The sequence below is a fragment of the Carassius auratus genome, chromosome 43 (genome assembly GCF_003368295.1).
Source record: "Carassius auratus strain Wakin chromosome 43, ASM336829v1, whole genome shotgun sequence".
In the NCBI taxonomy this organism is placed as follows: Eukaryota; Metazoa; Chordata; class Actinopteri; order Cypriniformes; family Cyprinidae; genus Carassius; species Carassius auratus.
Genome location: NC_039285.1, coordinates 17,956,918 through 17,975,695, shown reverse-complemented (window position 1 = coordinate 17,975,695; position 18,778 = coordinate 17,956,918). Strand labels below are relative to the sequence as shown.

At 39.2% G+C, this 18,778-nt stretch overlaps 1 protein-coding gene across 1 annotated transcript in view; it reads right to left on the bottom strand.

Annotated features, from left to right (window-relative positions):
• Positions 1 to 254: 254 nt before the first annotated feature.
• Positions 255 to 18,778, bottom strand: part of LOC113061818 (protein FAM214A-like) — a 31,511-nt gene continuing 12,987 nt past the window's right edge. The window contains exons 2-12 of the mRNA XM_026231265.1: positions 9,312 to 9,496; positions 8,486 to 8,688; positions 8,254 to 8,379; positions 6,280 to 7,840; positions 6,029 to 6,151; positions 5,094 to 5,182; positions 4,810 to 4,906; positions 4,234 to 4,392; positions 3,954 to 4,022; positions 2,196 to 2,395; positions 255 to 1,107 (exon numbers count right to left, since the gene is read on the bottom strand). Of these exons, the coding sequence (XP_026087050.1) occupies positions 954 to 1,107; positions 2,196 to 2,395; positions 3,954 to 4,022; positions 4,234 to 4,392; positions 4,810 to 4,906; positions 5,094 to 5,182; positions 6,029 to 6,151; positions 6,280 to 7,840; positions 8,254 to 8,379; positions 8,486 to 8,688; positions 9,312 to 9,496 (2,966 nt within the window). The 3' untranslated portion in view covers positions 255 to 953. The remainder of the gene's footprint in view (positions 1,108 to 2,195; positions 2,396 to 3,953; positions 4,023 to 4,233; positions 4,393 to 4,809; positions 4,907 to 5,093; positions 5,183 to 6,028; positions 6,152 to 6,279; positions 7,841 to 8,253; positions 8,380 to 8,485; positions 8,689 to 9,311; positions 9,497 to 18,778) is intronic.

The following is an 18,778-nucleotide window of genomic DNA, read 5'->3' as shown; positions in this document are numbered from 1 at the left end:
AAACACACACACACAGATTTGCTCAGCTATCTCAATGGGGACATTGCATAAATGTCTGTTGTTTTTATATACACACCCACATCCTTACAGAAATCATTTTGAATTTGTAAAATAATAAAAAAAAAAAAAATGAGGATAGGAGATTTTTAAAGGTTTACTTCACTTCTGGATACAAATTTTTCCCCAAAATATGGTTAATGTACACACACCCACACACACACACACACACACACAAGCATGAGCACAAACATATGCATGTTTAAAGGTTATTTTATAGATATAATATATAATTCTTTTATTTAAGATCTGAATCTGAAAGACAAAAATACATGGTATGATTGAAACATTTCTTGCACTACATCATAATGTTTTGCACAACAGGCATCACATGTGCAGTAAATTGAAAGTTCAATTTAAATATTAAATAAATGATGACAAAAAAAGTAAATATGTAAACACTAAGCTAGTTAGATATTTGTTTTTCTATTGCAACACTTCCGATTAAAGTGGTTTGGTAACAGTACAAAGAAAGAAGTAATTGAACAAAACTCATTTTCTTCCAGTTGTGGTGGAAAAACACAGTGCTCTTCAAACATCCTTGTAGTTATTAACTTGAATTTTGTAAAAAAAAAAAAAAAAAGACAGGGTCAGTGGATTTCATTTTTCCTCCAACAGGTTTGCTCACACCATGCCGAACGTCTGGATATAAGCCTAAATGAAAACTCAACCATCTGTTGTTTAAAACCTAACAATGTTGAAGTACTGACGATTCATTGCTGTGTATTTTTAGGAAAGAGGCATTCCTTCTGTGCATGTGTGTGTGTGTGTGTGTGTCTCTGTGCATTAGTGGGCTTCTGTATTTTTAATTCCCACACAAGCAGATGACAGATTTCTATTTAGTAAGCCCCTATGCTGGATTAAAATCAGTATAGTCTTGACTAAACTAGATTAAATTAGCATCTGGGAGAGAAAGGGGGGTCGGCAGGTGACTCTGTGAATGACTTCAGCTCATACGCAGCACCACTGTCCACTTCCATGGATTTACGGGAGAAAAGGAGCCGAATGTCCCGATGGAGGTAGATCTTTCCAGATTTGGAGCTCTGGAACCTGAGAGAGAGAGAGAGAGAGGAAGAAAGAGCAAACAGTTAATAAGAGTCACTAATATGAGTCACTAAAACAACTGATCAGATATGTTTTGGTAATGTTTGAACCATGACAGTTTCCTTGTCTTCCTCAAGGGGGCGTTTGATGGCTCAGAAAGTTGAATCCTTTGTAGCTCCATTCAAAAGAGGCACAAAAGGGGTCTTTGTCAAACTCAAAAGCACTTATTTCACATGCACTGTAACTTCAAGCACTTTTTGACTAAATATCAACATCAGACAACCTTTCATTCCAATTGCAATCCAATCTAATATAATATATACTTACTTCATGTGTACTTGTTTTTCTACATCTAAACATCTTTGCTTTTCTAAGTTCTTCCCTTAATCGGTCTTCAGTGGCGAAAATATCAGTGCGTTGATTTGATAAAAAATAAACCTGACAGCTTTGGAGTATTCATTCCTTACTGAAGAAGATAAAAGCCGTGCTTTCATGACCACCAAAGTGGTTGCCAAATGAGAAGACTTGATTTAATAAGGACTTCAAAAAGAGCACTGTATTTTCACTCACCCTTTCAGGCAACTTCTGGGGGCTGATTTAAATAAGTACCGTATTTTTCGAACTATAAGTCGCACCTGAGTATAAGTCGCATCAGTCCAAAAATACGTCATGATGAGGAAAAAAACATATGTAAGTCGCACTGGACTTAAAAGTCGCATTTATTTAGAACCAAGCACCAAGAGAAAACATTACCGTCTACAGCCGTGAGATGGCGCTCTATGTCTTCAGTGTAGACTACAGGAGCACTGAGCAGCATAGTGCGCCCTCTGGCAGCTGTAGACGGTAATGTTTTCTATTGGTTTCATTTCTCTTGGTTCATTTCTCTCGGTTCATGTCAAATTAATTTTTTATAAATAAGTCGCACCTGACTATAAGTCGCAGGACCAGCCAAACTATGAAAAAAAGTGTGACTTATAGTCCGGAAAATATGGTATACATATTCTTGAATAGGCATGTCGGGGTCACAAATCAAATAGTGAATCAAATAGTGGAGTGAGGACTCATGGTGATCAGCTTCATGTTATGGTACTGACCTCAGATGGACGAGGTAGCGGAGAGTTCGTCCTTGACTCAGCGGGGATGGCTTTTTGTTGTTATGTCCGTTGAACTCGCGTTTGACTGGGACTGAGAAGGTTCTCTGCCGCAGGAATGTCTGATGGCTGGCGGGCATTTTTCTCAGATCATACATCACCACAAACATCTTCACCACGGTCTTATTGGGGTTAAATAAGGTCTAACACACAGAGACAGGAGACAAAACATCCGCTAAGCGTCAGAGCTGCAAAATCCAGAACAGAGAACACAAGCGCAAATGCACATTGAAAGTTACAGGCAGTGAGCATTTCATCAGAAACTGATGCTAATAATCGATAAACAATAAACAAATCATTCATTAAAAACAGTAAATCACAGTGATTTGTTCATGACTTGTGCAAATCAAAGACTTTAAAGCAAGCACATGTATTGACAACATTTATGCAACGTATAAAGATCTGTTTTATAATAAAAAGGACTACACCGAAAAGGTTAATAAGTGATTGATTTCTTACTATTCTTCTATAATGTGATTCCAAAGCATTGACCAGTAGATGGCGCATCTCCAAACTATTTTAAAGGGGGGGTGAAATGCTATTTCATGCATACTGAGTTTTTTACACTGTTAAAGAGAAGGATTCCCATGCTAAACATGGACAAAGTTTCAAAAACTAAGTTGTACGTTTGAAGGAGTATTTCTGTTCCAAAAATACTCCTTCCGGTTTGTCACAAGTTTCGGAAAGTTTTTTTCGAGTATGGCTCTGTGTGACGTTAGATGGAGCGGAATTTCCTTATATGGGTCCTGAGGGCACATCTCCCGGAAGAGCGCGCGCTCCCGTATAGCAGAGCACTGAGAGCACAACAGACATTCACTGATCAGAGCGAGAGAGTCACGAAATGTCACAAGAGGAGTGTGTTTTTGGTTGCCAGGGCAAGACAACCCTGCACAGATTACCAAAAGAGAAACAGCATTAAGGGACCAGTGGATGGAGTTTATTTTTACAGAGCATCAACGGAGTTGTGCAAGTGTTTTTGTTTGTTCCCTGCATTTCGAAGATGCTTGTTTTACAAACAAGGCCCAGTTTGAAGCCGGATTTGCGTATCGTTTATTTCTTAAGGATGATGCAATCCCAATGAAAAAGGGTCACGATCGTGTGTTGGAACCGCAGGCGGTGAGTAAAACTGCTTCAAATATCTCTGCCTCCTTGTTAGTGAATCCGCCTCCCATGCCGGAGACCGGGGTTCGAGCCCCGCTCGGAGCGAGTCCTTGCTGCTGCTGCGCTCGTTCAGTTTCAGCCTCGGGATCTGATTCTGGATCATAAATATACGCTGAATCTGACTGTTAACCATGGTTTGTTTTGGTTGGTTTTTTCCTCACGGTAAAGTCACAGCTTCCAAATGCTCTCAACGCAAAAGCCTACTCGCGCTCGTGATTCTTTAGCTCCGCCCACATGTCACACCTCAAGCCGGTCGTGTTTTTCCGGGAAAAATCGGTACAGACTATCTTTCTCTTATGAATATAATAAAACTAAAGACTTTTTGGAATTATGAAGGATGCAGTACTACTCTATAGGTACTCAAGATTAACAGGATATTGAGTGAAAACGAGCATTTTAATGGTCGACATTCTCCTTTGTTCTCAAAATGCAGTCTGGTTATTACACACACTAGTGAGGAGCTATTACTCATTTGTAAAAGTGTGTTATAACCATAATTATGTGTTTTTGTTGTTTTTTAAATAATATGTTGAATCTTACCACTTGAATGGTTCCTGAAGGAGGTACTCGATATCCCCTCTTACCGAGAGACTCCAAGTTTATGACGCCCTGAAGAAAAGCAGGAGAATTCAATTAAGATGACGCCTTTTAAATAATGTTACAATTGATAATAACATTATAGGAGATTTGTATCATGTTTCCGTATTTAAACAACTGTACTAACCACAGAAAGGGGAGAAAAAATTATTGAAACTTCACAAGTCTAACATACCTATGAAAATACACAAAAATATGCGGGTAACTCAGCTTGGGTCATTACCATGTAGGGGGAAGGTGCGTTATCATCAGAGACGCTGTAGAATGACACGTCAACAGGTAAGGTCATGTGACTGGGGCAGAAAGTCCCGCTGGCACCGACCTCTGCTGTGAAACCCTCGATTGTACCCAAGGGCTCCAAACGATAATTCAGAACACACTCCTACACAAATAAACACAACAAAACATGCATCTATCCATCCATCCATCAATCTAGTCAGATCGAAATTATCATCAGGGGCCTGTTTCATAAAACAAGTTTCCCAAATAAGCCAGGCTTATTTCAGCTAGTCTGACTTACTGTCAGCTGATTTGTTTCAAAAATAAGTCACTGACTGAAATAAGCCTGGCTTATTTGGTAAACTTGTTTTATGAAACAGGCCACCGGTCTACAAACAAGTCTAGTTTTAACATTCAGTCATTCATGACATGGAAATTTTATACATTTTAGAGGCATATGGTAAATGTGTGGGCAGGATAAAAGACAAAATGATTAGGCCAAATGAATAAAGAGGGTGTTGACACAAAGTATTGTTCACTAATGGTGTGTGTGTGTGTGTGAAATGACTTGTTAATCTACCTCAAAGTTTCCCAACAGGCTGAGGTTGGCTGGTGGAGCACTGGCACTGAGGATCTGATGCTGAGACTCATCACTGTCTTGTAATCTTCTCAAAATCCTGCAGACACACACGCAAAGTTCAGGCAGCCATTTTGGGTAGTGTGTAGCTTTAGGGATAACTCTAGTGTATGTGTGCACAGCAGATGGCAGTGTACGTAGGAAAGCCCCATTAAAGGAAATGGCACAGTGAAATATGGAACAATGGCAATACAGCAGGAAATAAAGTGGGGAAAGAAAAGTCCTACCTCTTATTGGGAGCCCATGGCAGACCTCTGCAATGAATCAGAGACGTATCTAAATCAAAATATCCTGTCTGGGTTTTTCTTTGAGGAACCTGAGGGGGAAAAGGAGGAAGCAGATGAACACATTTATATCTTTGTCTTACAAGCTTGTGACCAACTGCACAATGTACATTACATATATTTATACTATTATAACATACTGTCCCAATTTACAATTGCATATACGTTTCTTTTAATGATTATCTCTTATTCTCCGTCTTTATTTTAAATGTACCTTGTATATTTAATATATGCAAGAACTTTAAGCTCCTGTAAACCAGAAAATAGTGTGTGTGTGTTCTCGCGCACTTTAATTCCTTAATGATAAAACCTAACCTAATCTGACTGGAGACAGGAATTTTGTACATAATAAACGAAACAAACAAAAACAGTAAATAGTACCTTTTTTTAGTCTGGTCATGTCTTGCAGAAAATGCTGATCAAAACAGATCAGTCGTTTGTAACATTTAATGAAAACCAATAGAAAGAGTGAGAATTACATTTGAGTGGATCTCTAGAGAACAAGAGCAGCACCTCGTGTGGAGTAACAGCACCAAACTCCCACACAGTGAAGAGCCTGAGTCATACGCTACCAATCAGATCTCCACAGGGCTGCCATCGGTATGATTCGAAAACACTCACGGCTTAATTTACTAAGAATATCAATGGAAAGTATTAATAAAAAGTTGCAAGATATTATTATAGTAAGTCTATGCCCATAAGACTTCATTAGCGTCTCCCCTGGGCATATATACTCAGTGGACGGCATTTGAGACAAACAAGAAGTGATTCAGTTGTAAGAGTAGATGAGTCACAGACAAAGCCTCTGGGGTCCTTTCAGAAAGACGCTGTGCTAAAATCTCGGTGTTGAAGAGAGACAGAGGGATCTATACTCTTACTGGGCTGGAGAGGAGAGGTAGGCCTGTGCAGGGGTGGAAGGCTTTTGTTGCGGTGCCATCTATGGAGTGGCGATTCTGTTTCTTCCAGTTACTGCATGGCTTCAGAGGAGAGGGGTGGCATTTCTGTTAATAAAAAGACAAGAGAGGAGAAATTCAGTAGTGAACAAAACAAATGTAATCCTATAAACCCACTTGAACTCAGTTCATTTACACATAAAAAAATGCACTTTAAGAGAGACATATCAACTCACAGTATGATTGCTCTGGGCAGGGGAAGGGCTGGAGGTGTTGCAAGTTAGGTGAGAAGACCAGGGCTCCTGGTTTTCATCCATATCGGGAGAAGTAGGCCGATCCCAGAAATCCTTTTCAGCTCCTTTTTCATGGTTTGCTTCTTGTGTCTTGAAGGGCTGGAGGTATCCAGTCAGGGTCGGGCCATTCTCCTGAGGAGAGCTTGCATGGCTAGAGTCGTTTTTCAAGGAGGTCCAGGACTCTCTAGTGGTGTACTGTTGGTTACTACTTGCCATTAAAGGCTGTGATTTTGTGACGCTGTGGTCTTCAAGTTTTAAACTGGCCACATTTTGTGTTCTAGGGGAACAGTCTCGATTAATGCGACTAGAGTCAGGAGATCTGTGAAATTTTGTTGCTTGAGAAATACGAGGATCTGTGCTTGCCTCACCAATGGGTGCACTTGAAGACTTCTCGTGGCTTGATGATACAAAGCCATTTGTCTGCGCTCTGTTATTTTTGTCAACCTGTTCGGTTTGAGAGGTCTTCAATTTATAGGTGCCATTCAGGAGACTGTAGGAATGTTGCAGTCGATCCTGAATCAACCTTGAGATGTCGTTTACCGCATCAGCAATAAGAGAACCCTCAGCGGACCGGTCACTGAGCACCAGGCGCCTACACGTTGAGAGTTTTGGGGAAGTTTCTGACTCACGGTCAACATTATCCAGCCGTGTTCTGCTTCTAGGGCTCAAGGGGGTTTCGAAGAGAGAAGACCGGCTCCTCTCAGGGATTTCTGGACTAGTTCCATTGTGGTTTTGAGGCTGTGGGACAGGGAAGAGGGGCTCTTTGGATTTCTTCAAGCGCTCCTTATCCTGTGATGAGTTCCACGTTGTTTTGTGTCCTGGCGGTTCTTGAGAAGTGAAGAGAGCTTCAGGGAGATGGGGAGCTGTGGGGTCACACAAATTCAATCGCTGAGCAATGCGGGCAATGACTTCCTGTCTCTCCTGGAGTAGGGAGCCAATGAGGGGGTTGGTTTCACCTGAGATGGAGTTGGGACTAGGGCTGGGGATAACTAAAGGGTCGGTAATAGAGAGTGATTTAAAACTACGAATTGGTGACTCCACACTTGAAGCCTTTGGGTTCTCTGCCCCATCAGTACAAGAGTTATACACCTCTAATGGGGGGGCGTCCACTCTGCCATTCAGCCGAGAGTACAGCCACTTGACGGCTTTGCCTGGTGGGAGAGGGGACTCAGGGCGAGGGGGGCATTTACGGGTGTTCAGAGGGCTGTGGGGAGGTGGAGAAGGGTGAAGAGGCCTGGAGAAGAGTGGAGATCCTGGCAGACGGAGGGAACTGCGATTCTCTTCAGGATGATTTCTACCCTCTCCACGCTCCAGACTTCTCTTTCCCAAAAAAGCTATACCTGAGTGGATGCTACATTTGAGTACGGGATATTTGGGCTGGCGAGGCAGAGACTGAACCCGCACTTTGAGAGCGACACTATGGGACATGTTCGGGACCGGGAAAGCATGTTCAGAGGGTGTTTGTGAGAAGTTCCAGATTAGTTCTTCATCAGCTGCACTTATTCTGCAAAACACAGCAAATGCGATTTTCAATAAATCCATTCTTATGTAAACTGCTGCAATGATTTGAATGATACAAGGCATGCAAGGTATGTCTTTCTTCCTTTCTCTCTTCATTCCCTTGACTTTCTCTCTCTTTCTCTCGGATACATTCCTATAGTCTCCTGAAAGGCATATATAAAATCTTCTGGAAGGTTTTGCAAAACATTCACATAGCATTTTACATAATTTATCAGTTTACGTTTTCATTAAATTCCATGGAATCATCACCATACCGTGGTGTGCTTCAAAACACGCCTCGTGAGAATCCTACCTAGGATCCTACCGAAATGCAATATAGCTTCACATTTATCCATTTAGAATAAATGTCAAACATTTTTCCAACCCTTAAAAATGTGTTTGTGTGGAGTATGTTACCTGTATAGGATGTTTCTAGGTACAAGTCCGTGAGAGGCACTGAGCCATGCGCTGAGTTGCGAGAAAAACACATAGGAACGCACAGCCAACAGCAAGGTTTTCTCCTCAATACATCGATCTCCACTCCTGCAAAAAACAACAACAACAACAAAAAAACACCAAGTTTGTTAAATCTCCCTAGACCTGTGGGAAAGCATGTGCATTGGGAAGCACTGTGAAGAGCAAGTCTTACTGTCTGGGCACTGGCTGTAAAGTCCATCTCTCTAGTAAGAGTGCATCTTGCTTTATTGCTGGATCATTTAGGTCTGTGCAGTCTGTGGTCGGGCCTTCATCGCTATAGCAACAGTCAGGAAGCAGCATCACCTCAATCATGATGGGGATGTGATTGCGCCATAGTAACATGACCTCTGACCTTGTTCTTCTTGCCTGACGACACTGCATTGGAGAAAAGTTTTTTTCCGTTTACTATATTACACTGTCCGAACTATATCTGTCTTTGAAATAGTGCTAGTGACTTTAAGATGCATAATAATATAAAAATTATGCACAACAACCTGTGGGTCATAACTTATAGGTGAAGTGTACAATTTCTTTGTCTTGAGCAAACATTCTGACTGTTTTCAAGCAGGTTTCCAAACAGAAACTCCTGTCTGTCCCCATTAATAAAGAACAGAAATAAATAGGTATACAGCTGTTGATAACAACATAAGGACATAATTTTCTGCTTACTGACACTGAATTTTACTTTTACAAATTGTGAAATGTAACTAGGTGCCCCTCTTTGAATTAAAGGGTGGTTGGTTATGGTTATTTAACTTTAACTAAGTTGCTTCAACTAACCATGAGCCCGACTGCACATTTCTGAGGGAGGGGCTTCATAGAACCAGGAAGTCAACAGACCATATTGACGAGAACGGAAACAGTGGTGTAGAATAAAGGTACAATATGTGAAAATAATATATATATTTTTTACACAAGTTACACTGGACTAAATAAACACAAACAAGCCTTTGAAAAAGCTGATTAACCACCCCTTTAATGAAAAAGGTGTAACCCACCTGTGGTATTTTGTCGCTGCATTCATGTTTCTTAAGGACAGGCATAGCAGATTGGGCAGGTGGGCAGTGAACACCCTCTGTCCGCCCCTTTACGGAACATTCTGGTGTCCGTCCTTCTGTGATCAGGAGTGTGAGGAAAACCAGGAACTCCTCAGCATCATACTCAAAGAATTCCTCTGCTGCTTCTAAAAAGACAGAGGCAAGACATCAAATGAGTTACTGACATGTTGCCATTTATTCATTCGAAAACTCAGAATGACATTACTTAGATTACTGCTTGTATATCCTCTCGGAGTAACACACTCGCATATCGGGATTATCGGATTATCCTGAAAATCGCTTTTTGATCCTTATAAGACACACTTTAAGACTTTTTTATTTCCTTGGGTTGGGACATACAGAGTTGTTTGTCAATAGTTTACATCACTTTTTTTTTATTCTATGAGCATATAAATCCTGAAGGCTATTGATTAGCCTCAAAGCTAATAAACATGGACTAGAAACTCACAAAATTTCCATTTTGATTTCAAGTGCTTTATAACCAGTAAATAGGAGATTTAACTTCTGTTTTCGTACAAACATATAGCCAGTTTCACAGTTCCTGAGAAGATAACACTGTTTATCCATAGCAAACAATCTCTGAAAACTGGGCTATGCAAACACGCATTCACCAACATATTCTCCAGCAGCAAAACATACCTGATCAACAACTTAATTAGAAACCAGCTGTCTGGATTTAAATGGAATGTAGAAACACTTGTTAAATTCGACACACCAGATTCCGAGTCAGAAATTTCTAAACACAGCTGGATTTGACACCCACAACCTGTTTGAATACCAACCTTATTGTGTATGTGTGTAAACAGTAAAGACGACAATTCAAATTAGTAATTTAATAATTAACTTAATCATTTCAATTAAAAATAATCATTCCATCCACCTAGAGGTGCAGGTGAGTCCAAATAGAACTAAGATTCATGAGCGTAGGTGTACACACAGCTCTGCAAAGAGAAAGAGCCTACTGATTCTCTTTTTGTTAGGGTTGTGTCCAAACAATTCTGACGCATTCAAGTCTATTTCAGGAATCGTTTCGTTACTCCAATTTGCCAGTGGCTTGGAAACCACATTTTACAACAGGGTTCTTATGGTGACCGGCTAAGCATGCATGAATGAACCTTTTTTCCCAGCTCCATAGTGATGATACTTTTAGGCTGAATATGTCAGCTGGTTTTCACAATGTGAATACATACACTTTGGTTTAATTGTGGAAAAAAATAACAATCCTATGTAACCCAATTACTATCCTGAAAAACCAATGGGTGGAGTCACCGAACAGCTGATGGACTGTTAGACCAGGAAAACAACAACACACCGTGAAGAACTGTTCTATGACCCACTTTTGTGAAACTAATATACTCTCTTTCCTACTTTTGCAAAAAGAAAATAAGAAACATTTTCTTCTATATATCGGAATTTCCTGGCATTTACTCATGAAATTAAAAGCATAGTTTACCAAAAGCTTCACAAAATGCCCATATGACTTGGGCCAGTTTTATACTTGCTCTTTTACTAAGGGTATCTTAATGGGGAGTGCATGAACACCACCACAATTTCCAATACACATTTTGATTTCTTTCACCCCAAATATCAAGTTAAAGCATGTCATGTCATAAATAATGACATCTTATTTAGGAATGGCCATAAACAGTTTTGTCAGAGCCATAGCATTGTGGACATCTCTCCGACAAATATGATTACAAGTAGGTACTTTTATTTTTCATCCATTAAAATACTAATCACTTTTAAAATACTTAGTTAAATGTTCAAAGGAAAAAAAGGCTCTAAGATCTAAAGCAAGGGAAGGGACATTATGTTTAGTACCCATATGACATCACCCTTCTCTTGGTGTTCTAGCCACCTTTTTCTTCCCGTAAATCTTCCCTGCCAATCACCAAGCAGCACAGAAGGAGGAGAACATACACGTGCAGGGCTAGCGTCACCACCAGAAAACAGCTGATGGTTAATCTCGCGTGACTTTGTCAAACAAAGGGCCAGATCTCTGCATAGAGACTATTCTGGCAATACCATGACAGCAGATAATGATGTTTGTTCCTGTTTATTCCTGCCATGTTTACATATAAGCTCATCAGCATTACATAAACACAATCTTATAAGAGCCTGAATAATCGCAAGGCTTCTTGAGTTGTTTAGTGGGAGGTTAATTCGTCAGGCCTGTTTTTTTACTGCACTGGCTGGCTGTTGCAGTATGCATTTCCATATGTGTGCGTGTACACACATTCTTACAGGGAATTCCTCCCACGTGCTAACTGCGAGAGGAGAAACCACAGACAACAGAGCGAAAAAGAAGGGGGTTGAAACCGCCAGCTGAACCGAAGGAGTAAAAAAGGGAGAGAAAGACAGAGTATTTCCCCCATGTAGGTTAAAGGTAATGTTGCAGCAGGGGAGGAGAGACAGAACACTGGGTTCAGACGGGGAGGAGGAGCAAACGAGAGGCAAAAAAATACAACACAAAGGAAGAACAAAATACCAGCACCCCATAGATTTCTTTCTTGTTATGAACTGCCTGAACTTATTCTCTCTCATGCAATCATGCAAAACAGTCTAAAGGAAAGCAGGAAAACTGGAAGACATCGAAAAAAACTAACAAAACAAAAAATAGGATAGTTCACCCAAAAATGAAAATTTTATGTTTATCTGGTTACCCCCAGGGCATCCAAGATGAAGGTGCCTTTGTTTCTTCAGTAGAACACAAAGAAAGATTTTTAACCCAAACCGTTGCAGTCTGTCAGTCATATAATGGAAGTGAATGGGAATCACGGCTTTGAGAGTCAAAAACATAAACAAACAAAACCAAATCAAACCCTATGGCTCATGATGATACACTGATGTGTAATGACACAAAACCATCAGTCTGTGCTAGAAACTGTACAATATTTATATTGTTTTTTTTAACCTCTGATTCACCGCAATGTCCAAGCTGTCCTGAGCACATTCTCTGTCTTAAGAGAGTATACTGTAGGTCACTTCTGAGTACTTCAGTGATCTGGCTAGGTTTAGACCTGTCCTACCACACACAAACACTCGTTCGTGACCTGGAGGTTTTCTCACATGTGCTTGTTGCATTTCAGCATTTTTACCCTCAGATGCCACAGAGTTTGAGTGAGCAGCAGCATGTGTGTTGGGTCTAGGACAAGACAGACTAGTGTTTCTTATATAATACAGGGATATTTCAGGCCCTAGTGCACTAGCATTATTAGAGTGTGTGTACAAGTGGAAATATGAGCGAATGCAACTGGACATTCACATACATGCACAAACACAATGGTTTCCATGTTTCATGGGGACATACTATAGGTGTAATGGTTTTTATACTGTAAAAACTGTATTTTATATCCCTTTACCCTAACCCTGACACAAAGTTTTCAGCATTTTTTGATTTTCAAAAAACTTAACTCTGTGTGATTTATAAGCAGTTTTCCTCAGGGAGACTAAACAATGTCCCTACAATGTCAAAAATTACTGGTATTAATGTCCTTTTGGGGACATTTTGTCCCCATGATGTAGAGGGAATACCAGGTAAACACCCGCACCAGATGAGCACGAGAAAACATGTTCCTTCTCCTCATTCAAACCCAACCAGAGACACAGTATTCCTGTCAAATGTATTATTATTACTCGTGTCGACCCAGTTCGTGAGGTAAACACGGTTTACTTTTTGTTTGAATCATTTATATTATATCGGTGTCTCCCACCGGAGCTGCCGCTGGACTGCGGATCTGTACGTTTGACTAAGACTTTGCTTCAGGCCGGAGTGTTATTGTATATAACACAACGTACAGTACGTAGCATCACGTTGTGAATGACGAATGGTCATATTACCATCTGTCAGGTGCTGGCTTCACATCTAAGAGGATAGTTTTAAAGAAGCAGCATAAATGGTGTCCTAATCCATTTTGAAAAACATCGGCCACACAGAAAGACTTATTAGCTGATGCCGATATTTAAAAAATTTGGAATATTGGCTGATATATTGCCACACCGATAAATCGGTTCGACCACTACCTTTAAGATACGTAAAGTAAATGTCCTCTAATATCACTGGCTGACTTCTTAATGTGTTAAAAAGCTGAAAAGAACACTAGGCAGTAGTATAACAACAACCTTATCACACAAATTATGACCACATCAATAGATTATCTATTACTCAACTTATTTTCACACCATACAGTGTTCTAGCCATTAGTGCATTAAGTTTGTAGCGCCACTCACTAAATGTTTAATTTCCTTTCAAACTTTTTTGCGTAACTCTCTGGAGGTTAGCCTTTTACAGTGTTGTGAAACATGCAAAAAGCAATGCAACATAATTCTGCAAAGGTACATGGGCACGTTTTGCACTGATACGTAAATATGGGTGGTTATATGTTAAAAAACTCGAGGTGATGTCAAGTTTCTAAGAAGATGTTTTTGCGGTTTAATTTTAATAACTAGGGATGAATTTTTGAGTTGTGAATTCTAAAGTATTTCAGTACAATACAGTACAGTTTTTTTTTTTTTAGTACAGTACAGTTTTTCTTTTCCAAGACAGCTAGAGCAATACTGTTTAAACAGGCAAACCAACAGAACTACTAACTGCACACCACAAATTAGTGAGGACAGAACACAGTAACGTATCTTATAGAAACACCAGACTTGATCCACATTTACAGAAAGTCTTCTCAACCTCTGCATAATCATACGACATTGTGGGTGCTTGCCTGGTTCCTCTTGCTGTAGATTAAACCGCCACTGTAGGAGAGAGTTAAGCTGTACATTTATATAACCAGCGGCAGCATAGGAGAAAAAGATTTCTGGGAATTTTCTGCTGTACTCAAATTTCTCTTAATGGCAGCTGGGTTCAGAGTGATCAGTGTTCTGTAATTATAAGGAAGATTTCATGTCTCATTACCCGTCACTGCAATCCTGATGACTGACAAGAGTCCAAGAGGGAGATAAAAGGGGACTATCTTACTGTCATAAAGAAATGATTAGCTGACATGTGAAATGTGTCCATTACATGTGACAAAAATGTTTTTCCTTCACCTTTTAAGTTGTATTTGCTATATACAGTCTATAGTTAAGAAACATGAGACGACACCAGGGAAAGGAGCTTTTCTGTGTTAAGTTTCCTCCACAATGTTATTTTTTTTAATTACTTGCATGCACACGCGCAAGAGAAATTTTTATTTGACAGTTACACCACATGGTATATTTTGAATTGACTTTCGTCCAAAAAAAAAAAAAAAAAACCTTAAAGGATTTCATAATACATATAAAACCTACATAAATACAATTAATAGTCTAAAAACTCAGCACATGCATTTTAAATTAGATTTTTTTTCAATATTTTTCCTTTGATTTACCCATGTGTTCTGAAAGGACTGGGGAGGAAACTTTGAGCTGTGATTACAGTACATCTACATAATAGGTCTGGGCGGTATAACGAGTTTGTATGATATATTGATATACATTTTAATAGGCGATATGGTACGAAGCATACTGCCTATATTGATATGCAGTAGTTTGATACAAGCACATCTGAATATTAGCAGAGGACATATAGTGAGCTGCTGCAGGGTAACTGCATAATGCAAATTGTCCTAAATATGATGCATGCTTTATATGAGGGGCTTAAAATAACTGGCAAGATATAGTTAACATAACAGGTTATGCTATAACATGTAGTTTAAAGTGGCTTGCCCCGTCAAATGCTCTGACACAGAGGCTATGAGTGGTTTAATGTGTTTGAGATGTGTGGTTTTCCTCAGTGCATAACTGATACACAGGTATATTCTCTATCTTTAAATGTTAGAAAGTCATGGAATTTAGGGAGCCATTTGCATACGATTCTCTGCTCAACATCACAGAACAAATATATATATATATATGTGTGTGTGTGTGTTTGTGTGTGTATAAAAAAAACAAAAAACATGTGACTCAAACTAGGATCTATACAAAGCCAACACACATGTCCCAATGACCTAAAAACACCACTCGCTTTTGCCTAATTAATATAATTGCACCATTTATTGGTTTCATCCAGTTTTGCCTGCAGCAAATCTAATCTCTCTCAGCTGTGAGAGGCTTTACTTTGGTCCTGTAGGACTCAAAAGCACACAACAGAACAAGTACACAGCACTTTTTCTGCTGCCAGAGACAGATTCACAGGCAGCAGGTCACGATGCTTGCTGTAGGTCTCTGTGACATCCACAGCCAAGGTCTTTCGTACACAAGTAGGGCGTTCTAAATCGGGGTGGCATCACTCATCAATGGGCTGTCATGTGGACACAGGGGTCACGACCTTTGCTCTGTCCTGTGCTGGAGGATGGTGCGTCACCAGTAACATGCTAAAGTAATTACATTTTTAACAAAATAACTCATTTTATATATATATTTATATATATATATTTTTTTTTTAAAGAAGTGTCTCATGCTTATTACATATTAAAATAACTATTTTCTATTGTAATATATTTTAAAATGTAATTTATTCCTGTGGTGTAACATGATCCTTCAGCAGTCATTCTGATTTAGTTCTCAATAATTGTTTTTATAAATTTTTATTATTATTATTATTAAAGCAATGTTGAACATTTTTGCTAGTTTACCTTTTTTGGAACATTGAAAATATATTATTCAAGTATATTGAAGCATATTATTCAAGTATATTATTATCATCACAAGAATATTTTACATGACATTTTAAAATATACTAAAATTTAAAGCAGCTATTTTAAATAATATTTCACAATATTATGTGTTTTATAGTATTTTTTATTAAATAAATGTAGGTTTAGTGAGCATAAGAGACTTATTTTGATTATTTCAAACTTTTGACCATAAGTGTATATAAAGTTATAATGTAACATATCCCAATACTGCCCCTGGCCTAGATCCTTTTTTTTTTTTTTAGGAAAAGTGCACAAATATATACATAAAATCACAAAGATGCATAAATAAAAACACACGGGCACCCAGACATTAAACACACAGAGAGGTGAGAGGTGTTGGCTGGCACAGCTGGGTTTTGGGGGGTTAAGAGTCTACATTTATCTTGTCAGGACACATTGGTGGGGGTGAAGTTGAGTTCAGTGCCCGATTTGGTAACACACATGATCACACACACTCTAAAACAGCTACACACACATAAAGCAGCACTGTGTGTGTACTGTGATTTTCTTACTATGCATTTCTCAAAGCCGGTCCTTTCGAAAGAACATAAAATACAATTTGCAATCTATTTGGCTTTCATACAGTGATGCATTTCAAAAAGTATCAAAATCATTTCACAGATGTCATTTCAATAAAATTAGTCTAAATGCCTCATTTACATCTTAGGACATTTAGGTCCATTCGTATGGGAATTATAAAGCTTTGGCCTAGGACACAGTATCACATCAAACTCTGAGATTTGGTCTTTGCAGCACATGTCATCTTTATTCTCTGAGGGATGTTGTTCTTATAGCGCAGAACAGACCCTTCATACTAATTTGTCTTTCTAAATGTCTCAGTGATGCGAGTGACTTTAGCCAATACTGCATCTCTTGGCAAGAACACAAGAACAGAGGGGAATCCATCACGTAGAGGGGAGAAAGAAGGGAGGGGACAGGAGAAGAGGATGATGTCAGTTTAGTGTGAGAGGAGAACAGATGAGTACTGCAGTGTGTCACCCATGGTAGAGGACGCTGGCACTGATCTGACTGGCACAAAGAGGCATAGCTTTAGACTTCACTGAACTTAAGACATAAAAGAACATTTTAAATGAAGTAATTTGTCTGAAGTCCATTGCTATTAAATGTCCTCAATGTACTCAGATGGGTAGTGAGACAGCGGGGGCCTTCTATGAGTCTGGATGCCAGGGTCTGAAGGGCAATCAGGTTATACAAAAATAATTAACAGCTATGATAAAAACTATGGCTGTACATTTCAGCCATACATCGCCATGTTTACTGTAATAGCATCATGAACAAGGATGGTATGACACAATGAACATATCGATGTGGGGGCTGAATTGTCCAGAGAAAGACTGTACAAAAACATACGATTGAGATTGTACTAACTGATATGAATTAGTCACAAATGTAAAATAGTTAAAACTTAAATCTTCAGTTATAAACCAATCCTATTTTGATTTTGGGTAACATGCTTTAGTGAGATATTGTAGTACATGTACAAAAAAAGATGGTGGTGGCATCATGGAACATTTTGGCTGATCCAGTAGGCAAATGATCAGACAGAAACGGAAAGAGAAAGAAAGACAAGATGGTAGACAGCAGACAGATAGGTCAACTTCTCTGGCTGATCTAAATGCATCCCTATAATTACCTCCTGTAACAGGCCATGAATAGAAGCCAACCACACCATGATGTACTTCACAGCAGAAACAGAGCAGCTTTTTTTATAAACCCTAGTAAGCTGCCTTGCTGTGTACTGCCTACACACACAGCTACCTTCAAAGGCAGCATGAACCTCATAAGTGACTGATTTTTAATTATTTATTCTGTGTGTAGACTCCTCACTGACTCCAAAACAATTTTAGCACATTGCTAAGCTAACAGCATGATACACAAAGAATGACAATTGTGTCGTCATTTACTCACCCTTTCCACCATTTTCTTCTGTAGAAAACACAAAAGAAGTTGGTGACCAAACTGTTTTGGTGGCCATTGACTTCCAGTTTATGGTCAAAAATGCTTCAGACAGTTCTCAAAATATCTTCTCGTATGTTCCACAGAGTAGAGAAAGTCATACAGTTCTGACACAACATGAATGCACGTAAATAATAACCAAAATTTAATTTTTGAACTATCCCTTTAACTTAAACAGCACATTTTAACTTAGAAAAACTTTGCACTGAATGAAATATACTTGTCTGTCAACTATTTTAGATGTTTCTTTTGTTTTTTGTACTCTTGCATTAGGGGACTGCTGCTTTAGAATTGGTTCAAAATCTTAGAAGCTAAAATTATCATCTTCTATGGAATATCCTAAATGACTGCAGGTAGGCAGTTCAATAGATTTTGGGACAGAGCTAGTGTGTGTGTTGTAATTGTCAGGGCAGGTTTTTTTTTTTTCCATGGGCTGCCATGGCGTCTTTGTTCTCTGTTGTAAATACAAAGAGACTTTATCCATTCACCCTTCTGAACTCTCTCCATGCCTTCTTTTCACCAATTCACCCTGTACGCTAAATCCTACACAAATTCAAATGCCTGGCAACTATTGACTTGGCTTTATTTCTCATGGGAGGTGAAATGTTGTCTTTACTTCTGTTTTTGACCTTCGAACGGATGCTGTCTGCAACAAAGTTCCCGCCTTGTCCTACTTCTCTGTCGAGAAATCTGCAGTTAAGTCTTGTTTTTCTAGGCAACAATAAAAATCACCTCGACACATGCATGAGGAACCTTTACCCC